The sequence below is a fragment of the Acomys russatus genome, chromosome 14 (genome assembly GCF_903995435.1).
Source record: "Acomys russatus chromosome 14, mAcoRus1.1, whole genome shotgun sequence".
Taxonomy (NCBI): domain Eukaryota; kingdom Metazoa; phylum Chordata; class Mammalia; order Rodentia; family Muridae; genus Acomys; species Acomys russatus.
Genome location: NC_067150.1, coordinates 32,409,201 through 32,430,690, shown reverse-complemented (window position 1 = coordinate 32,430,690; position 21,490 = coordinate 32,409,201). Strand labels below are relative to the sequence as shown.

The 21,490-nt window shown below is 45.7% G+C and overlaps 1 protein-coding gene and 3 non-coding genes across 4 annotated transcripts; all 4 read right to left on the bottom strand.

Moving 5' to 3' along the window:
* Positions 1-1,189: 1,189 nt before the first annotated feature.
* Hspa8 (heat shock protein family A (Hsp70) member 8) lies at positions 1,190-5,296 on the bottom strand. The gene is made up of 9 exons (XM_051156234.1): positions 5,138-5,296; positions 4,362-4,571; positions 3,955-4,160; positions 3,718-3,870; positions 3,018-3,573; positions 2,598-2,800; positions 2,179-2,377; positions 1,859-2,091; positions 1,190-1,606 (listed from the first exon to the last, which is right to left on the bottom strand). Exons 2-9 carry the CDS (start codon positions 4,564-4,566, stop codon positions 1,421-1,423), a joined length of 1,941 nt encoding a protein of 646 aa, XP_051012191.1. The 5' UTR covers positions 4,567-4,571; positions 5,138-5,296; the 3' UTR covers positions 1,190-1,420.
* Positions 1,720-1,805, bottom strand: LOC127198834 (small nucleolar RNA SNORD14). The gene has a single exon (XR_007831873.1). It is a non-coding gene; the product is annotated as a small nucleolar RNA SNORD14 (small nucleolar RNA).
* On the bottom strand, positions 2,464-2,549 carry LOC127198833 (small nucleolar RNA SNORD14). The gene has a single exon (XR_007831872.1). It is a non-coding gene; the product is annotated as a small nucleolar RNA SNORD14 (small nucleolar RNA).
* LOC127198832 (small nucleolar RNA SNORD14) lies at positions 2,868-2,953 on the bottom strand. Its single transcript, XR_007831871.1, has one exon. It is a non-coding gene; the product is annotated as a small nucleolar RNA SNORD14 (small nucleolar RNA).
* Positions 5,297-21,490: the final 16,194 nt, after the last annotated feature.

The window sequence follows — 21,490 nt, the reverse complement described above, 5'->3', positions numbered from 1 at the left end:
AAACTTAGAAGCCTCAGACTCAGCATTACACCAAAATATTGTAGTACTACTGAGAACTCTATTGCTATGGCTCATTATTTACCTTAGTTTTAATCGGTTAAGGAAAATCTTTAGAAATACAGCCAAGACAGACACATCCATTTAATCCCAGGAGGCAGAGGCAGGTGGATTGCTGTGTAGGTGCCTGGTTTATAAAGCAAGTTTAGGACAGCCAAGGCTAACACACAGAGAAACCCTATCTCAAAATCAGGCATCCCTTAAATCTTTAAGAGCCAGGCATGGTAGTGAACGCCACCAAGTGACCCGACAAAACTAAAACCAGCTAGGACCAAGAGAATGTCAGGGGACAGAGGTCTGTGCTAGCATACTGTCTTCAGCCTCCCCCCCCACCCAAGATCCACAGGGAAAGATTCCCCAGGTGTGCCCACACAGCACTTGCAGGACTCCCATATATCCTGACTTTGTCTAGCTCCAAAATACTAATACTGAATGTGAGGCAGAAGAAATAATCCCACTATCTTATATATGCAGCAATTGTACTTTTTTCCTTTTCACCTGAGAATCTTAAATGTGCTGTGGCCTCATCTTTTACTAGATTAGAGGGCAGTACCAGGGAGCCAGAAAGCTAGCCTCCAGTGAACCAACAAAATAAACCCATCCAAGCCTAGCATTAAAAAGTTTAACACTAAATGAAGGCTTGACAGGAGCCTGCAAAGCTCCTAATTCACTACAGCAAAAGCTTTTTGGGAGCTGTATGCACTTGAGAGCCACTAGGGGGCAGCTCAAAACTAGATTATGTAAGACTAAAAACAGGGCGTCCCCAAAACCAATTCATCATTTTATGGGACTCAATTACCACTAGCATACACCCACCCAATTTAAAGTCTCTGCCTACTAACTTCATAGCTAAGAACTATCACCTCCCTCCCCCAGCTGAGAACTTTATGCCCCAATAGCTTGTCTTAAATTGATGTCCACTTACTTATGAAGCCAAACCTCAGTACGAAGCTGCAGGTTGAAGAGCCAGAAAAATTGCATTCTATTAGTTCAAGGCCAACAAACCAGGCAAAAGCAAAACCTGTAAGGTAGTGCAGGTACGTTTGGTGGCACAAGTTTCTTGTCCTAGCAGTTATAAAGCATGAATTCCAGGCCAGCTAGGGGTTAAGTGACTCAGTCAGGACAACTGCTGTGGTGCCAATTTAAATAGTTTTATTAGACATTGCATTTTCCACCCTAGGATAGATACAGTGTTATAAAGTGCAATGTTCTTTCCCTGTGCACATGTTCCATGTTCAAGTATTGAGAATGCCCAGAAATTTATTGTCGCAGTTTAATTTAACTGCCATGTAACTTGCTAAATAAATTTGGGTCCTTCAAATGTTTCCCTGTGGAACAATGCTACACCTCTACTTGGACTGACTTAATCCACCTCCTCGATGGTGGGGCCTGAAGAAGCACCACCAGATGGAGGTGCTCCACCACCAGGGAAGCCACCAGGCATCCCTCCTGGCATGCCACCAGCACTCTGGTACAGCTTGGTAATGATGGGGTTGCAGACTTTCTCCAGTTCTTTCTGCTGGTGTTCAAACTCTTCCTTCTCTGCAGTCTAAAGAGAAAAGTACCACATTATCAGATCTTTAAAATAGCTACTTTTCTAGGGGGCTGTCAAACAAGCCTTATTATTAAAAAGGACCCGCCATCCCCCTTAGCTGTTTATAGTCACTCAGACATCCAAGGAAGGTAACTGCCAACACACTTACATTCTGGTGGAAACCGCGAATGTTTGGAACCATTCATCATAGTGACCCCTTAACCCTAGAGTACTTCCTTCCCCTTATTGGGAACAGAGAACACCTACCTGGTTCTTATCCAGCCAACTGATGATTTCATTACACTTGTCTAGAATCTTCTGTTTGTCCTCATCATTGATCTTGCCTTGAAGTTTCTCATCTTCAACTGTTGCTTTCATGTTGAAGGCATAGGACTCCAGTGAATTCTTGGAGGAAACCTTATCTCTCTGCTTCTCATCTTCAGCTTTGTACTTCTCAGCTTCCTGGACCATACGCTCAATATCCTCCTTGCTCAAACGTCCTGGTAAGTTAGAAAATCATGATGAGCAAGTCTCAAAGGTAAACACTTGTTAAGCTGTCCTATTTAAATGAGTTATTATACACTTACCCTTGTCATTGGTGATGGTGATCTTGTTCTCCTTTCCTGTGCTCTTATCTACAGCAGAAACATTAAGGATGCCATTGGCATCAATGTCAAAGGTGACTTCAATTTGAGGGACTCCTCGGGGTGCTGGAGGTATGCCTGTGAGCTCAAACTTTCCAAGCAAGTTATTATCCTTAGTCATGGCCCTTTCACCTTCATACACCTTGAAGAAAAAGACACAGGAAATTAAGACATTGGACTTAGAAAGTAAACAGTCCTGTGGTCTAAGCTCAATCAGGGGAAGAACATTCGCTCAGACATCCAAGGAAGGAACTAGCCAACACAGTATTTCTGGTGGAAACTACGAATGGTTTTGGAATCCATCATCACAGCGAGACTTCCCTGGGTATTCTACACAAACCAAGCAAAATTCATAAACACACCTGAATGAGGACACCAGGCTGGTTGTCAGAGTAAGTGGTGAAAGTCTGTGTCTGCTTGGTAGGAATGGTGGTATTCCGCTTGATGAGGACAGTCATGACTCCACCAGCAGTTTCAATACCAAGGGAAAGAGGAGTGACATCCAAGAGCAGCAAATCCTGAACGTTCTCAGACTTGTCTCCAGATAGAATGGCCGCCTGGACAGCTACAAAAGGGAATAGATGTTAGAAACCACAACCCTAACACTTGAATCACACTTCAACATAATACATTCGCTCAGACATCCAAGGAAGGAACTAACCAACACAGTATTTCTGGTGGAAACTACGAATGGTTTTGGAATCCATCATCACAGCGAATTGTTACGGGCCTCTTATAGGGACTGTAAAAACTATGTAGGGTTAAGTACAGCATACACTTACCTGCACCATAAGCAACAGCTTCATCAGGGTTAATGCTCTTATTCAGCTCCTTTCCATTGAAGAAGTCTTGCAGAAGCTTCTGAATCTTGGGGATTCTAGTGGAACCGCCAACCAGGACAATATCATGGATCTGTGACTTGTCCAGTTTGGCATCTCGAAGGGCCTTTTCTACAGGGTCCAATGTGCCACGGAACAGGTCAGCATTCAATTCTTCAAATCGAGCCCGAGTAATGGAGGTATAGAAGTCGATTCCCTCGTAAAGAGAATCAATCTCAATACTGGCCTGTGTGCTGGAGGAGAGGGTGCGCTTAGCCCGTTCACAGGCAGTACGGAGACGCCTGACTGCTCTCTTGTTCTCACTGATGTCCTTCTTGTGCTTTCGTTTAAACTCAGCAATGAAATGGTTGACCATTCTGTTATCAAAGTCTTCTCCACCCAAGTGGGTGTCTCCAGCTGTTGATTTGACTTCAAAAATTCCATCCTCAATAGTGAGGATTGACACATCAAAAGTACCACCTCCCAAGTCAAAAATCAAGACATTCCTTTCAGCTCCAACCTGTCAACGGAAAAACATTTCAGAAATATTTCTGGCAGGCAAATTATCCTGAACCTACAAAGTCCAGGACAGCCAAGGCTGAGAAACCTTGTCAAACCCCCCAAAAAACTTAACCTGAACCAAAATCGTGCTCGAAACACCTACCTTCTTATCTAAGCCATAAGCAATAGCAGCAGCAGTTGGTTCATTGATAATTCGAAGAACATTGAGGCCAGCAATAGTTCCAGCATCTTTCGTTGCCTGTCGCTGAGAGTCGTTGAAGTAAGCTGGCACTGTGACCACGGCATTGGTAACAGTCTAGAAAATACAATTGTAAATTGTACTCTGGAAATTAGAATAAAAATGATTCCCTCATAGCTAAAAGCTGTCAGTGAAACTCACCTTCCCCAGGTAGGCTTCTGCAATCTCCTTCATCTTTGTTAGAACCATAGAGGACACTTCCTCTGGGTAGAAACTTTTGGTCTCTCCTTTGTATTCTACTTGGACCTTGGGCCTGCCAGCATCATTCACCACCATGAAGGGCCAGTGCTTCATATCAGACTGAACAACAGCATCATCAAACCTACGTCCGATCAGACGTTTGGCATCTGTAATATAAACGTGTATTTATACTCCAGTCAAGGAAGACTGACTGTACCAGCTCCCCCTCACCACAAGAAAAAAAAGCAGTGGCAACACTACATTTATTATTTCTCAGGCTGCAATTACCTGGAAAGCCTACTTCCCCGTTCCAAACTTCCTGCCTGCCACCCGGCCCTCAAAATTTCACGCCAGTGCTGGCAACTTACCAAAGACTGTGTTGGTGGGGTTCATTGCAACCTGATTCTTGGCTGCATCCCCAATCAATCGTTCTGTGTCAGTAAAAGCAACATAGCTCGGCGTGGTACGGTTACCCTGGTCATTGGCAATTATTTCCACCTTTCCATGCTGGAAGACACCCACACAGGAGTAGGTGGTGCCAAGATCAATGCCAACTGCAGGTCCCTTAGACATGGTTGCTAGAAAGAAAAAAAAAGGCCCATTAGCTAATTTCCGTCCAGACGCCGCAATCGACAATCGAGTCGGCGGCCCAGACCTATCACCTGAAGCCACGCAGAAAAGCTCAGGGCGGCATTGCTGCAGTGCCGGCGGCCGTGCCAACCCTGGCAGAGCCCGCCCCTGGCTAAAGGAACCATCTGTCCTGAAGGTCTGCGACAATGGTTGAGCACGTGGCCCCAAGTCGGAGCGCGCAAGCCCCTCACCCCCGCCCAGACCGCACACTGCGGGAGCGTGAATCCCCCTTTTAAGATCTACTCCAGACAGCTCATCCTCGGACTGCTTGTCCGAAAGCCTTCCCTCTAACCCGTAAGCAGGATAAAAGCGGCCCAGGCAGGAGGCCGCGGCTCCCATCCCCCGCCACGCCGAGTCTCAAGGCCATGGCGGCGCCGCCCTAGCTCAGCCCATCCTCCTCTCCGGCTGCACCCTCCCCGTCTCTAGAGACCCGGGCCTGAGCCCGCCGCCCGAGTGTCCCACAGACCACTGCAACACGCCGGCTACCCACGGGCACCTAACCCCCAGGCCTCACCTCGCGTGTAGGCCCGGCTGTACTGACGACGAGACCACACCAAACCCCCGAAAGCTGGCACCGCGTTCAATGAGACCGGTTTCCGCCCGCTTCACTCTCTCTTATACCCCGTCTTAGAACCTTCCAGAAGGATCCCGCCCCATCCCGGTGCCTATCATAGCTTTCCAGCCAATGGACCACTAGGCTCTTCTGACAGCACCAATGAAGAACGATAACGTAATCCAAGGTCCCGCCCCTGACCACGCCCCACGCGATGACGCACGGCCGTAGCGTTCTGGAACTTTCATGCTCGCCCCCGCTCTCGGAACGGCCCGGGGGGAAAAGGGAGGGCGGGGCGGAGAGAGCCCGCGCGCGGGAGTCCTCTGTCACTCAGAGCTGGCGGGGGATGGGAGGGGGCCGGCCGCGAGTACGCAGGCGCGGCCCGTCAGCACGGGTGGGAGGGGGCGGAAGAGAGCACAGGAAGGAGGGTGGGTGCATTCGCAGCGGACCAATGACAGCCGTGCTCGCCGCGATCTGGGCCTCCAGGGACCCTGGGCACCCTGAGGGAGGGGGAGTCGGGAAGAGAAGACGGAAGTGGGGCGAGGACAAAATGGCTGCGAAGGTTGTTGCGCCCCTCCCCCACCCGTCCCCCCCGCCCTGTCTTTCTTCTTCAGGCTGGTGGTCTCCCGGCATCGGGCTTTGCGCACCCGTGGTTTCGGAGCCTGAGACTAAGGGGCGCTGCTAGGCTTCCTGTTTCGTGGGGTCTACCTTGGGGGTGGCTACTGCGCCGCGCGATCTCCCTTGCTGCCCCCGCGCAAAACGCGGCACGTCCACCCGCAGCCCACAGTGGGGAGGCTCGAGGTGCCTGACCTGTCACATGTCCCCAGGGTCCTCATTCGTGACCCTCTGTTAAAGAAATGGCCCCATCCTCTTAGCTGATCCCAGAGCCGAGCGCCCCTCCCCACCTCCGGACTCGAGCAGCATGGCCTCTGCCCCCTCCCTGGCACACCAGACTTCTCAGTTTAGGAAATAAATGTGCAAAAGGGTAACTCTTCTTTTCCTTGTGGGTGAGCTAGGCACTGGCAGTCCTCGTTTCCGGCGGCCGTGTGTCCTTCATTGAGTGATCTCGACCTTTTATTTTCAGTAACATGAGGTAATGTCTCTCCTGACTTGACTTTTACCAAAAATTAAACGCCCGACCGCGCAGAGTCCTTGGAAACGTGACTGAGCCAATGCAGGAGCGGGCGCTTGGACTGTGAAACCGCAGTGCATGGGGCAGGGCGTTCCGGACCTGTCACTGAGCTCTCTCTCAAGAACTGTCCACGTGGCCTTGTTAGTTACAGATAGGTTGTTTTTAAGGAAAATACTGGCCACCCTGGTCTACAAAGCGAGTCCAGGACAGCCAAGGCTACACAGAGAAACCCTGTCTCGAAAAACAAACAACAACAACAACAAAAGAGACTGTAACAAGTTTTAGTTGCAGCGTTTGAGTAGGAATGTCACCAGACCATGTGAGGAGGGCTAGCAGAAGACCTGGGACTCTTTGTCCTTGTGAAAGCCAGAATTCACTGAGACAAAGTCATCAAGGATTCCCCCCCCCCCCATATTTGTATCTTGGGAGGAATGTTGGCTTGGGCTTTATGGTAGGATGTACTTGACCATTTGTTACCGTCCAAGAAGTTCGTTTTAATACAATCATTTTCATGAAAAATGAGAACCAGAGAGACATAACCGGTTTATCTTAGCATCTCCGTCCTCTGGGTGTGGCAATCCAAGCTTTTAGTCAGCACTCAGGAAGGTTCAAAAGTTCTGCTAGACCCAGGTTGGAATATATGAGAATGTCGACCAATCTGTAAATACTTTTTTGTTTTGTTTTTCAAGACAGGGTTTCTCTGACTCTCTTTGTAGACCAGGCTGGCCTCGAACTCCCTCAGCCTACCTCTGCCTCCGAGTGCGGGAGTTAAAGGTGTGCGCCACCACGCCCAGCCACATTGTTTTTAATGTAGGGCCCGAATCTATCTCACAAGTGTACTTTCTAGGAGGTCGGGTGGTGAAAGCCTAAGACCGTTGCTACTCCAGAAACTGATACAGGAAGAAAGCTCAAGGCCTGCCTGCCCTGCCCTAGTCAAAGGCTAGCCTGAGCCATTTAGTGAAACCTTGTCTCAAAAGAAGTAAAATCTAAGCTGGGCGTGGTGGCGCACACCTTTAACTCCAGCAGGCGGATCGCTGTGAGTTCCTGGCCAGCCTGATCTACAAAGCAACTCCAGGAAGAGACCCTGTCTCGAAAAACCAAAAAAAAAAAAAAGTAAAGTCTAGGCAAGCTGGGAAGACAGGAAATCCTGAGGATGAGAGAAGGAAAAGGAGCCAGAAGCCCCTCCCCTAGGAATCCAGTTGAAGCCTTTTGCCAGTGAAGCAACAAGAATTCCAGCAAAATTAATAACCACATAATGCTTTTCTCCCAGGCATGAACCTGCAATTTCCTAGGAATCTCCCTAGAAACCCCATTCACAGGGAAAAGACTTTACTAACCCTCTGGTGCAACCGTGGTGGCTCCAGACTTCACTTTATCAGATGAGAACTCCAGCCAAGGCATCTCAGGAGCCAACCTATAATCTCACTTATCAAGAGACAGAAAAGGGGGGTGGGGAGTTTCAAGACCTGCAAGCCAGCCGGTTACAGATTAGTGCTGCCTCGTGCTGCTTCAGCCTTGATCAGAGACGGAGAGGCCTCGCTCTTCAAAGAACGGTGATTGATTAATGCAGAGACGCCAGGCTGGTCAAACTCCTAAGAACAGTCTACTGTTCCAAGACTCGGCACACATTAGGGGAGAGGGGGGAGAAAGAAGTAATAGTCAGAGGACAACCAGAGGATCATGAAATGCTGAGCATGACATGGCAGCTGCACGGGGTCTGACCAAGACTGACCATGTAAATAGTCAGTCACAGATGAGGGGAGGGACGCAAGGGACCCTGCCTCAGCCAGAGTGGAAATGTTTGATGGTTGCTAGTGGAAAGGAAGTCCGGAGTCAGCAGGTAAGCACTGCTGAGTAAGCCAAGCTCCAGCTCCACACTTGGACTCACAAAGGCAGCGTTGATGAAGTCCCTCGGGTCACAAAGTAAAAACAAGAGACATGGAGTAGGATGGAGATCTTTTTTGCACATCCCTTTTTTGTTTTGTTTGTTTTTTGAGACGGGTTCTCTCTGTAGCCATGGCTGTCCTGGAACTCACTCTGCATGCAGACCAGGCTGGCCTCCAGCTCACAGAAATCCGCCTGCCTCTCCTGGAATTAAAGGTGTGTGTGTGTGTGTGTGTGTGTGTGTGTGTGCGTGCGCGCGAGAGAGAGAGAGAGAGAGAGAGAGAGAGAGAGAGAGAGAGAGAGAGAGAGAGAGAGAGAGAGAGAGAGACACCACCACCAAGGGATCTTTTAAAAAATACTTATTTGTATTGTAGTGTCTGTGTGTGAATATACCTGTGTGTCGGTGTTCAAGGAATATAGAAGAAAGTGTCAGATCCCCTGAGACGAGAGTTATAGGTGGAGGTGAGGTATAGATTTCTGGGGTTTCTGGCCAGATCACTGACTGCTAGATTCCAGTCTCAAGGGGAATAAGATGGAACTCTGGCCTAGCACGATACCAGACACCTTCCTCTGAGCTCTGCAAGCTCACAGGCACACACACCACATCATGCATGCACACATGCACAGAAATAGTTTTTAGACAACAGAACAGTTAACCTCTCCTGCTCAATCAAAATGTGCTCTAGGATTTGAACTGTATTCTTACTATCTATCAAAAGCACAGAAAGACAGCACTTGGGAGGCAGAGGCAGGCGGATCACTGTGAGTTCGAGGCCAGCCTGGTCTACAAAGCGAGTCCAGGACAGCCAAGGCTAACACAGAGAGACCTTGTCTCGGAAAAAAAAAAAAAAGGTCAGGTACAGGGTCACATGTCTGTACTCAGAATGCAGAGGCAACAGGATCATGGGTTTGAGTCTGAGCTAATAATGAGTCCCAGTTTCAAGAACAACAACAAAAAATTTACCTCAGATCTTAGGTAGCTAGGCATGGAGGCACATGCCTATAATCCCAGTACTTAGGGAGGCAGAGGCAGGTGGATCTCTGTGAGTTCAAGGCCAGCCTGATCTACAACGCCAGTCCAGGACAGCCAAGACTAAACAGAGAAACCCTATCTCAAAAAATGAAACAAATTCTGAAATAGGAATTGCCCTGATTTTCACTTGTAGAAGAGGAAAGGTTAAATTAAACCGGTAAACCACAAGGTCAGTTTGTGGAATTGGGCTCTTTCTTTTCTTTAATCTAAAATGCATTTTTTGGGGGCTGGAGAGATGGCTCAGCGGGTAAGAGCACCATCTGGATGGCTTAGCCGGTAAGAGCACCATCTGCTCTTCCAGAGGTCCTGAGTTCAACTCCCAGCAGCCACATGGTGGCTCATAGCCATCTATCATGAGATCTAGTTCCCTCTTCTGGTGTGCAGGTGTACATACAGACACAACACTGTATGTGTAATAAATACATAAATAAATCTTGTTAAAAGATAAATAAAATGCGTTTTTTGTTTTTTGGTATGGCTTCCCTCTCATCTTGAGTGGGTACCTTTCAACTCTGCTTCCTCCAGCGGGAACTTCCTTCTGAAAGCTTTGCCTTTCCTCCTGAAGCCTGCTGAGGCCAGCAGAGCAGCCAACACACAAGATTGCTGTCTGTGTCTGTGCCTGGTTGAAGACCGTGGGCATTCTGTGGCATCCCTGGCAGTTGGCTTCCTTGGAGCAGGAATGGGCTCTGCAGGCATGGCTTCTTGTGTTTTCTCTTCTGGAGAGATGAGAAGCTAGTCCTTTGTGAGACACATGCTTTCCTGGAATTCGTTTTTTTGGTTTTGGAGACTGGGTTTCTCTGTGTAACAGAGTGTTAGGTTCTGGGTGGAAATGGAGAAAACTCAGTTCAGAGACAGAAGCTTAAAATCCAAGCTTTGTTTTCTGTGAGGGCAGGGAGGCAGCCAGTTCGGGATCTGAATCTAGTTCCGGAAGGCAAATTGTACTGTAAGGGCAAAATTAATGCCATATTTTATATGTAATGTATATTCTACAATTAATGCCGTGGTCTGTGAGAAGTTGTCCTCCAGGTGACTTCACTACTTCCTGTGTTCCGGGAAAGACCACACACTGCCATAAACTAGACCTGCCAGCACTCTCCAGAAACTCCACTGGAACAATTAGATACAATTAAGGCCCAATGATCCTCTAAGATAAAACAACTTCCCTGGAGATTCAGCCTCCTGGACCCAACCTGCCTGAAGGTCTGCATTCCTGAGACTCACAACTTTCCCTTGAGATCCAGCCTCCACCCAACCTGCCTGAAGGTCAACTTCCCTGTGACCCTAAACCCTAATTACAGTTTTTCCTTATAAACACACTACCCTTGAAGCTCCCGTATCACTCTCCTATCCTGCTGCATCAGGAAGGATTGTGGTCCGAAGCTTTGAGCCAGTAACACAGGACCCTGTGTGTATTGCATCGGTATTGAGTCCTGGTCGTCTTTTTTTTGGGGCGGGGGGTAGGTGGTGGGTGGGGTGGTGGTCTCAAGATCTGGGTAATCTTTTTAAAGGATTGGAACAGGAGCAGATTGGGCTGTTGCGTGGACTAATCATATTTTGACACAAGGGGTTAAACAAGGAAGTAAACGTGGGTGTCTGGGCCTTTCAGGTCACCTGGTTTCAGGACTTGAGTCAGCTCTTGGCACGTGGGTCCCCTGCTGGACTCTGATCCAGAATTTAGGATAAGGGAGCAAAGGGGCGGGCAAGCTGCAGTTAATTAAATCAAGACAGGCAACACATTTACAACCTGTGTGCCTTAGTTTAGGTAAGAGACAGTGGCCACTTTCCTCTTTACATTCTTTGCTGGGTAACAGACAAACGTAAAACACCTGAGCAAGCAGGGTAGGCGTTGGGTTCTGGGGCCTGGGAATATGAACGCAGTTTTGGCCCTGCCAGCAAGATGGAACTTGTTCCTGAGATGGCTCTACCCAGAAAACTGTCTCCTAACAAGTGTCCTAGCTGTCCTGGACTCACTTTTATGTAGGCCAGGCTGAGAGGACAGGAGAGATCCTCCTGCCTGTGACTCCCAAATCCTGGGATTAAGGAGTGCACCACCATGCCCTGCTTGGAATCAGGAAATCACCCCCCAAGACAGTGTTTCTTTGTGTAGCCTTGGCTGTCCCAGACACACTCTGTAGACCAGGCTGGCCTCGAACTTACAGTGATCCACCTGCCTCTGCCTCCTGAGTGCTGGGATTACAGGCACGTGCCACCACACCCAGCCTCTTAGGGTTCTTAAGTATGGAAGTGTTAGAACATTTAGGTCTTTGCTGAAGATCCATAAAATCTGAATCTGCCATGCCCTTATTGTTTGATGCTAGTCTAATAAGGCAGGCAGTACAGGAAGGCCAGGGTACCCTAAATTTACACAAATGGGACTCATAGGCTAGTGTTTTCTAGCAGTACCCATTTATATGTATTTATCTTTAAAATTCTGACACAAGGCGTCACAAAACTGCCAAGGCTGGTCCTGAGCTCTCTGTAGCTGAGGCAGGCCTTTACCTTTCAGTTCTGTCTCATCCCCGTGTGTAGCTTGGATCACAAGCCTGCATCACCAGGCCCAGGCCAAGCAGGTTTTACAGATACTATCTGTAAAATCCGTTTGCTATGTCATGTCATTACAAGTAATTGTTTTGTAGGGGTAGTGTGGTGGCACTGCCAATTAAAGAAAATTCCAAAGAAAGTACTCAAATCACCACAATTTATTTAGGTAATATGCAAATACCAAATAAATCACCCTAGAGTAGACAGACTTTTGTTTTTGTTTTTTTTCCTTTCTAAAAGGTTTAAATTTAAGATGTGTGTATTGTTTTATTTTGATTTTTTTACACGTACGACTGTTTTGTTTTTTGGGTTTTTTTGGTTTTTTCGAGACAGGGTTTCTCTGTGTAGCCTTGGCTGTCCTGGACTCGCTTTGTAGACCAGGCTGGCCTCGAACTTACAGCGATCAGCCTGCCTCTGCCTCCCAAGTGCTGGGATTAAAGGCGTGCACCACCACGCCCAGCTACGTACGACTGTTTTACATGCATGTGTTTGTGTGTCATGCATGTGCCTGATGCTATGGAGGTCAGAAGAGCTCAGATCCCCTGGAACTGGAATTACTGATAGTTGTGAGGCACCGCATGAGTGCTGGGAACCAAACCTGTGTCCTCTGAAAGAGCAGCTAACACTGAGCTGAGCCACCTCTCCAGCCAGCTACATATTTGCTTTTGAGACTGGCCTCACACTTGTGAGTCTTCCGCCTTGGCATTGAGAGTGCTGGAGTTACAGGCCTGAGCCACTGTTACCCAGCTTTTGTTAGGGATTTAGCTAAATGGTCTATGTTAGAATTGTGTGGTATGGAAAGCTGGGTATCACAGAGTGTAGAAAAGGGTGAGCCGTCTTGTAATTCTAGAGCTTGACAGGTGGAAACAGAGGCTCCCAGAGCAAGCTGGTATCAACCATGGGCCTCCATGAACACACCCAAGCACAGGTATCCACACGTGTACACTCCCACCCCTCACCTCCACCCCAGAAAAGAGCAGCAGCAAATCCATCCTTTTCAAGATAGTCACTGGATACAATGTCACCATCAGTGTGTGTCTAGTATTTGCGAGGCCCTGGGCTCAATTTCTAGCACCGAATTTTAAAAAAGGAAAAGAGCCAAAGAGATGGCTTAGCAGGTAAAGGCACATTCCACTGGGTTCTGTCACTGGAAACCACATGCTAGGAGGTGAGACCCAGATCCTGTGCCTTGTTCTCTGACCTGTATAGGAGTACCCTGGTGCACATGGGCCCACAGACATCACAAAATAAACAAAAGTCATAGAAAAGAACTGCATTGGGGGCTGAAGAGATGGCTCAGGGGTTAAGAGCACTGAGAGGTCCTGAGTTCAATTCCCAGCAACCACGTGGTAGCTCACAACCATTTATAATGTGATCTAATGCCCTCTTCTGGCCTGAGGGTATACATGCAGATAGAGTACTGTATACTTTTTTTTTTTTTTAATTACATTGTGTGGGAGTTTGTAAGTATACATTTTTTTAAAATTTATTTTTGTTTTATGGGCATTGGTGTTTTGCCTGCGTGTATGTCTGTGTGAGTGTCAAATCTGAGAGTTGCAGACAGTTGTGAGCTTGGGGCTGGGATTTGATCCCTGGTCCTCTGCCAGAGCAGTCAGAGCCACCTCTTCAGCTCCAACATTATTTATTTATTTATTTATTTATTTATTCATTTATTCATTTGAGACAGGGTTTCTCTGTGTATTTTTTTATACTGTATCGGCCTGAAGGAACCAGATATCATTATAGATGGTTATTAGCCACCATGAAGTTGCTGGGAATTGAATTCAGGAACTTTGGAAAAACAGCCAGTGCTGTTACCCTCTGAGCCATCTCTTCAGCCCCATTTTATTTTTTTTAAAAACAGGGTCTCTCTATTTAGCTGGCCTGGAACTATATATAGTCCAGGACAGCCAAGGCACTCAGCTGCCTCTGCCTGCTTCCATAGTACTGTAACTAAAGATATGTGTTTTGGTATCTAGTTTAAAGTATGTGCTTTTAGGGCTGGGAGTGGTGGCACATGCCTTTAACACACCAGCACCTGGGAGAAAAGAGATAGGTGGAGCTCTGTGAGGCCAGCCTGGTCTACAAAGTAAGTTCCAAGCTAGCCAAGGCTACATTGAGATTCTGTTTCAAAATAAAATGAAATGATATGAAACCAAAACAAAAATACGCAGTGGTCCAGTGTGCAATCTGAAAATTTGGGGAGGCAGAGGCAAAAAGCTTGCCATGAGCCTGAGGCCAGTCTAGGATTGAGTGGGATTCTGCCTCAAGGGAAAGGGTTGGGGGAGGGGGGAAGAAGACAGACAGACAGACAGTTATCATTCAGGGTCAAAGAATGGTGGACTTACATGGAAATTCCATAAACAACAGCCCTCCTGGAACCATTGACATGACTAAATACTGCAGTATGTGGTCTGATTGCCCAAGACCTGAATGTGTTTACTACATTCCTTCAGGAAAATTGAAACCAGAATGATTCAATCTGATATTAGTATTTTGCCTTCCTAATTGCACCAGAGTATAAATTATTTCACTTATACATGTAAGGCATCCTAACATCATTTTCTTTCATTATTCTAGACAAAAGAAACAAAGGGAAACAAATGTTTAGCCACACTGAACATTCAAGCCAGCCTGCTTTGGCTCTTTTACCACAGGCTTTGTGTGCAAAGCGAGGACACAGTGAACACTTGACGTGTGTTTTCTTATGTGACTCGAATGGCAACTATTTTACACAGATCTTTGCTGTTTTGTTTTTGTTTCAAGACAGGGTCTCCCTGTGTTGCTTTGGCTGGCCTGGAACTCTCTGTGTAGATCAGGCTAATCTCTGCTCACAGAGGTCTGCTACCTCTGCCTCCTGAGTACTTGGATTAAAGCTGTAGGGTAACACCATGCTCAGCTTATTTTAGGCAAATCTTATCCTGTCTTCAGATACAGACAGAAAGGCTCCTGAGATAATAATCTGTTCTACCTCAATCAAGTTTCAAAGTCAGATCTGCTTTATTCCACAGTTTATGCTTTAATTTTTAGCCAAGACTGTTTGCAGTTTATGGATTTTGAAAATATCGAATCTGTTATCTGGAGAGTGCATGACATGTTTGTAGACATCAGGAGAAGGACACACACACACACACACACACACACACACACACACACACACACACACACATATTTTAAAAAGAGTGTCTCACTATGTAGCCTTGGCTGGCCTGGAATTCACTATGTAGACCAGGCTAGTTTCTCTCTGTTTTGTTTGTTTGTTTTTGTTTTGTTTTGTTTTCGTCTCAAGACAGGGTTTCTCTGTGTAGCCTTGGCTGGCCTGCTCTTGCTTTGTGGAGATCCACCTCACAGAGATCCACCTGCCTCTGCCTCCTAAGTGCTGGGATTATAGGCATGCACCACCATGCTTAGCGCTCTCTTTACAAAAGTTCCAAAGGTTGAACTCATGGCAGTAGTGGCACACGCCTTTAATCCAAGCATTCCAGAGGCGGAGGCAGTCAGGCAGATCTTTTGAATTCGAAGGCAGCCGAGTCTACAAAGAGAGTCCAGGCCAGCCAAGGTTACATAGAGAAATTCTGTCTTGAAAAAGCAACCAACCAACCAAACAAGAAAACCCTTATGGAGCCAGGCGTGATGGCACATGCCTTTAATCTCAGCATTCCAGAGGCAGAGGCAGGTGGATCGCTGTGAGACCAACCTGGTCTACAAAGCGAGTCTAGGACAGCCAAGGTTACACTGAGAAACCCAGTCTCAAAAGACCAAGAGAGAGAAAGAGAGAGAGAGAGAGAGAGAGAGAGAGAGAGAGAGAGAGAGAGAGAGGAGAAGAGAAGAGAAGAAAGAACAAACCCTTCTGGGCTAGAGAGATTCAGTGGTTAAGTGCACTTGCTATTCTTCCGGAGGACCTGGGTTCGATTCCCAACACCTACATGGCAGCTTATAACTGTCTTTGACTCCAGTTCTAGGGGATAAAACACTAATGCATAAAATACAAAATTAACTCACAGTGATCTGCCTGCCTCTGCCTCCCTGAGTGCTAGGATTACAGGCATGTGCCACTACGTCTGGCTGGGGTTGGTCTGTTCTACCCATCCCATTAAAGTATTTTTTCAAACAGAATCTGAAGTAGCCCAGGTTGGCCTCAGTATGTAGCCAAGGATGAATTTAACTCTAAGTGTTGGAATTAAACTGCCACTGAGTTCAATTCCCCACAAACACTTGGTGGCTCATAATGAGTTGCCCTCTTCTGGCATACAGGTGAACATGCTGACAGAACACTCACATAAATAAAATGAGTAAATAAATCTTAACAAAACAAAACAAACAAACAAGCAAACAAAGAAACCAAAGCTGGGTGTGGTGGCACATGTCTGTAAACCCAGAACTCAGGGGGGCAGAGGCAGGAGGATCTCTGTGAGTTTGAGGCTAGCCTGGTCTATAAAGTTAGTCCAAGACAGCCAGGGCTACACAGAGAAACACTTGCCTGAAAAACCAAAAACAAACAAATGAAAAAAAAAAAAAAAAAACACCAAAAAAAAGGAAGTGCCACCATACATGGTTCAAAATTTCATGTAAAACATTTTGTTTCCTCCTGTAGTGTGGAAAAGAGATGCTTATCCATTAATTATGTTGTTTTCATTACTATTACTGGGCTTTGGGGACTCTAATCATGAAACCCTGGATGGTCTAGAACTTACTATGTATACCAGGCTGGACTTGAACTCGGAGAGACCTACATTCCATGGTCTTTCAAGTGTTGTTGTTGTTTTAAGATTTGTTTATTTTTATGTATATGAGTGCTCTATCTGCATGTACACCTGCATGCCAGAAAAGAGCATCAGACCAATATATCGATTATTGTGAGCCACCATGTGATTGCTGGGAATTGAACTCAAGACCTCTGTAATACACTGGGGAGGCAGAGGCAGCCACCTGCCTCTGTGAGTTCCAGGACAGCCTGGTCTACAAAGTGAATCCAAGAAGGCAGGTGTGGTGGCACACACCTTTATTCCCAGCACTCAGCAGGCAGAGGCAGGCAGATGGCTGTGAGTTCAAGGCCATCCTGGTCTACAAAGCAAGTCCAGGATGGCCAAGATAGCATAGAGAAACCCTGTCTCAAAAAACAACACAAAAACAAAAACATGAGAAAAAAAAAACCCAAAGTGAGTCCAAGACAGCCAAGGCTACACAGAGAAACCCTGTCTGGAGAAAAAAGGGAGAGGGGCAGGGGATGCTGGAGAGATGGCTCAGCTAGTTGAGAGTACTGACTGCTCTTCCAGAGGTCCTGAGTTCAGTTCCCAGCAACCACATGGTGGCTCACATCCATCTATAATGGCATCTGATTCCCTCTTCTGGTGTACATGAAAAATAGAGTGTTTGTATACATAAAGTAAATAAATACATCTTAAAAAAAAAAAAAAAAAAAGACCCCCGTAAGAGCAGACAGTGCTCTTAAGCACTGATCCATCCTTCCAGCCCAAGTGTTATTTTCATCAAATAAAATCATTGTCAATGTTGCTTAGTGGTTAAACTGATAATAATAATAAGATAATAATAATACAAAAATAATAATAGTTTTTAACTTCTCTATCTGGGAATGGTGACAAAACTGAGATATAAATCAAGAGAGAGTTACATGTGTAGCGTAGCATTAGAACCCTTGCATAGGTCTGTTTAGGCTATGGGTGTTCAATCCTAGCAGGCAGGTAGGCAGGCAGACAGGGCATGAGGGGATGAAAGTAAGCCTTAAGGTGCTGGAGATATGGCTCAGTGGTTAAGAGCACTGTCTGCTCTTCCAAAGGTCCTGAGTTCAATTCCCAGCAACCACATGGTGGCTCACGACCATCTATAATGAGAACTGGTGCCTTCTTTTGGTGTGCATGTATACGTGCAGACAGAACATTGTATATGTAATAAATAAATAAATCCTAAAAAAAAAAAAAAAGAAAAAGAAAGTTAGCCTTAAAGAATTATAAACACAATTCCTGGATGGGGTTTTGTTTCATTATGTTTTTGAGATAGGGTCTCATTGTGTAGCCCATGCTGACTGAACTCACTTTGTTTTCTCTTTTATATATATTTGAGGTTTTTGTTTTGTTTTGTTTTGTTTGAGACAGGGTCTCTCTGTGTTAGCCTTGGCTGTCCTGGACTCACTTTGTAGACCAGGCTGGCCTCGAACTCACAGCGATCCTCTTGCCTCTGCCTCCCGAATTCTGGGATTAAAGGCATGTTCCCCGGGCGTGGTGGAGCATACCTTTAATCCCAGCACTCGGGAGGCAGAGGTAGGCGGATCGCTGTGAGTTCGAGGCCAGCCTGGTCTACAAAGTGAGTCCAGGATGGCCAAGGCTACACAAAGAAACCCTGTCTCGAAAAACCAAAAAAAAAAAAAAAAAAAAAAAAAAAAAAAAAAAGGCATGTTCCACCATTGCCCAGCTCTCAACTTAATCTTGATATGTTCACGATACTCTATGCTTAACATTCTCTGAATGTTATATACATTATTTCGTCTATGCCCGTGATTATTTTGCTATACAAAAATAAGCAAATTACAAAATTGGAAATTTTATCCTAAGTTTTATTTTGGTTTGGTTTGGTTTTTCGAGACAGGGTTTCTCCGTGTAGCCTTGGTTGTCCTGGACTCACTTTGTAGACTAAGCTGGTCTCAAACTCATAGCGATCCGTTTGCCTCTGCCTCTCAAGTGCTGTGATTAAAGGCGTGGGCCACCACACCCGGCTTTTATCCTAAGTTTCAACCCAAGGGGATTCTATAAATAATTTGTACTGTATGGTTATCAGTGTGTAGAGTGAAGAGCTTAGGGTTAAGAAAGCAGAGGGAAGGAAAAGGCCATGCTTTGGGGTAAAGCTACAAGGGCTTTAGATGAGGATGGGAGCAAAGAAAAAAAAAGCCAACTATAGTGGAATTTGCTTGCAATATCAGCATTCTTGGACACAAAGGCAGGAGGATCAGAATCTCAGGGTAATCCTTAGCCAAAAGCACTTGGCCAGCCTGGGCTGCTACTGTGAGACCCTGTCACATGATGTTTCAGTAAGTGATAACCACCATTTCTGTTCTCACTCTTTCTGAAACTGGTTTCATATAAGCCAGACTAGGTGAACTTGAACTTCTGCTTCCAGCTGGGCGCTAAGATTACAGGCACGTGCTGTGCTGCCAAGCCTCTTTTGCTGTTAGGTTATGTGAACTTCTGTAAAGTTGCTCTCAGGTTCCTGTGACTCTCAGGAGTTACTTTTCTTCTCAGACAGCTTAGTGTGTGAGTCTCGGCTGGAGCTTCACCTTGGCACAAAACACTTGTTTCACGTTACTCAAAGTCCTTAAGGGCAGCTACATCTGTGCCTTGAGAAGAAAATGGGACTTTATTTACTGATGAACCAGCCTGTTTTAATTTGGCCATGATGACTTGGGTCGGTGGTCTTTGTCATCACATCTGTGAGATTACTAATAAACTTGTGCCTGAAACCAATCACTGATAGATCACATTGGGCCTCACTTCTGTTCTTGCAGCAGCAAGGTATAATAAATACTTCCCAGTGCAGGCTCCATGAGGCCCAGCTCCTCCTATGGTACCATCTTCCCTTACTTATTTTTCATTGCTGATATAAGTGGAGTTACAAACAGTAACTGCTTTTGTGACTGTTACCATCCCATTTACATAGCAGTGTATCAGACTGACGTATCAACACAGTACCAGGAATGAAGCAAACTATAAATACCTTTTGGAGCAGCAATTCTGAAATGCTTTGTATTACAAAATTACATCAAGAAAACATCAATTTTATTGTTTTACAAATTTGTTTGGCTTATGTATTTTATTGAAACAATTACTCTTTAAACATCCACATTCTTCTGCCTGTATTTTCTTCTTAAACAATTTTTTTTTTTTTTTTTTTTTTTTTTTGCTTTTGCCCATCAGTTGTTGTTTGTTTTGTTCTGATCTTTTTCTTTTCTGTTTGTTTCATATTAAAGCTCAGTTGGCTTGCTTTGCAAAGTTAATGGAATAAGGTTTGGAGCCAGTCGTGGTGGCTCTCACTTTATCTTCAACCCACGCTCTGTCTTACGTAAACCCATATTCTAAAGGAAGGGGCTCTGCCATCGCTAAGATTTCAGTGCCTTATATCTCTGAATTTCTCAGCTCCTAGTATAATCTGTTTTGTGTGTTTACTGTAGTTTTCCACTGGGATGAATCTCCAAAGTAATTTGGGTATTCAATGGTATTAGTCTCTACTAACACATTTAAATAACTGGTATTTCCTTTTCAGACAAAGGGGACTGATCCCTGCTTTCAAAGCACAGGCAGGAAACCTGATGCTCAAAGGCAGGAAACAGTGAGAAAATTGCTAGTGACGACACAGCTGCAGCCTTCATTGTAAGCTTGTTTGGCTCATGGACTCCAGGAATTAGGATTCTCAGAATTACACAGCAGAAGAGACATGTTGCCTGGATACCATCCTCCAGGAAGAATAAAAATATAGTCAGAGTAAAGGGCTTAAAAAAAAAAAAATCTTACAATGAGCTAAGACTTAGTATAAGAAGCATTTCTAATATGCTGATTCTCTCAAATGAACAGGCATTCATGTTATTCCCTCAATGTTTCTTTTTATTTCTACCTCTTTAAAAGGAAGACAAAACTCAGATTAGGACAGTCACTTAAGCATGCACAAAGCCCACCCAAACAAGCCCAGACAACTTAATGCAAGCCTCATTTCCTAGGCACTTTGGAAGGAAATGTTTGTATGTCCTGTGAGGACGCCCTTATGCGAATTAAATGAAGGAATAAAAAGCCAGAGAAATGGGGCAATATTGAGCATCAACCTTTTTTCTGACAGCATCTGAGTCCTACTTCAGAGAACGCTTCACCACAGTAGCCATGGCTGCTTCCTCTTTCGTCCAGCCTTTCCCCCAAATCAACAACAGGAAACGCTCTGCTCCACCCACCTCGACCAGCTGACTTCGCATTGTTCCTGGACCGGCTAAATCAGGTTTAGCCGCTAAGCCAAATCATCAAAACTGTTTAAAAGACAAGTTACTTATCTTAGAATGGCTAGGTGTTTTTTGTTTGTTTGTTTGTTTTTTCTTTCTTTTTCCCTTTCTTCTCCCATGTGTGAGTTGTTTTGCTGGTGAATCTTTCCTGCTAACTCTTTCCCAAATGCCGACCACAAAAAATGTTAACAGACATTAGCTGAACTTTCTCCCACCACCCACTTGTTTTTCTCACCATCTGCTCCCTAATGGTAGTTTGCGCCCTTTCCATCCCACAACAACACTTTTTTTAGAGGCTCTGGATGAGTGGAAAGACATTGAGGATCCGGTTCAGCCTCTCAGTGGGCTGTGATTGGGGCATGGATTTTCAATGCCTTTAGGAAACGATCTCTGAAAATTTAAGGCCTGGAAATCATCAAAAGTCCCACATTCACATCCTTCTAAAATGAAAGAAATGGAGGAATCGCCAAGTTGGGGCTGGAATAAACCGTCCTTTGACCTATTAAGAGAAAGGCCCAAGTTCCCTCTCTATTCCAACCGGTCTTGAAATTCTGGTTTCGCATGTTCACAAAACGTGGAGCAGGAAGTGGTGTGCAAGGGGATCTTTCAACATCCCTGAGAGGCTTTCTCTAGAGGACTCTGTCCCTAAGGATATTCACTAAGTGACTATTGGTATTTGTTTCTTCTAGAAACATCCAGCAGAGAAGTCTTTAGTGGGGCGGAGTCAGGTTG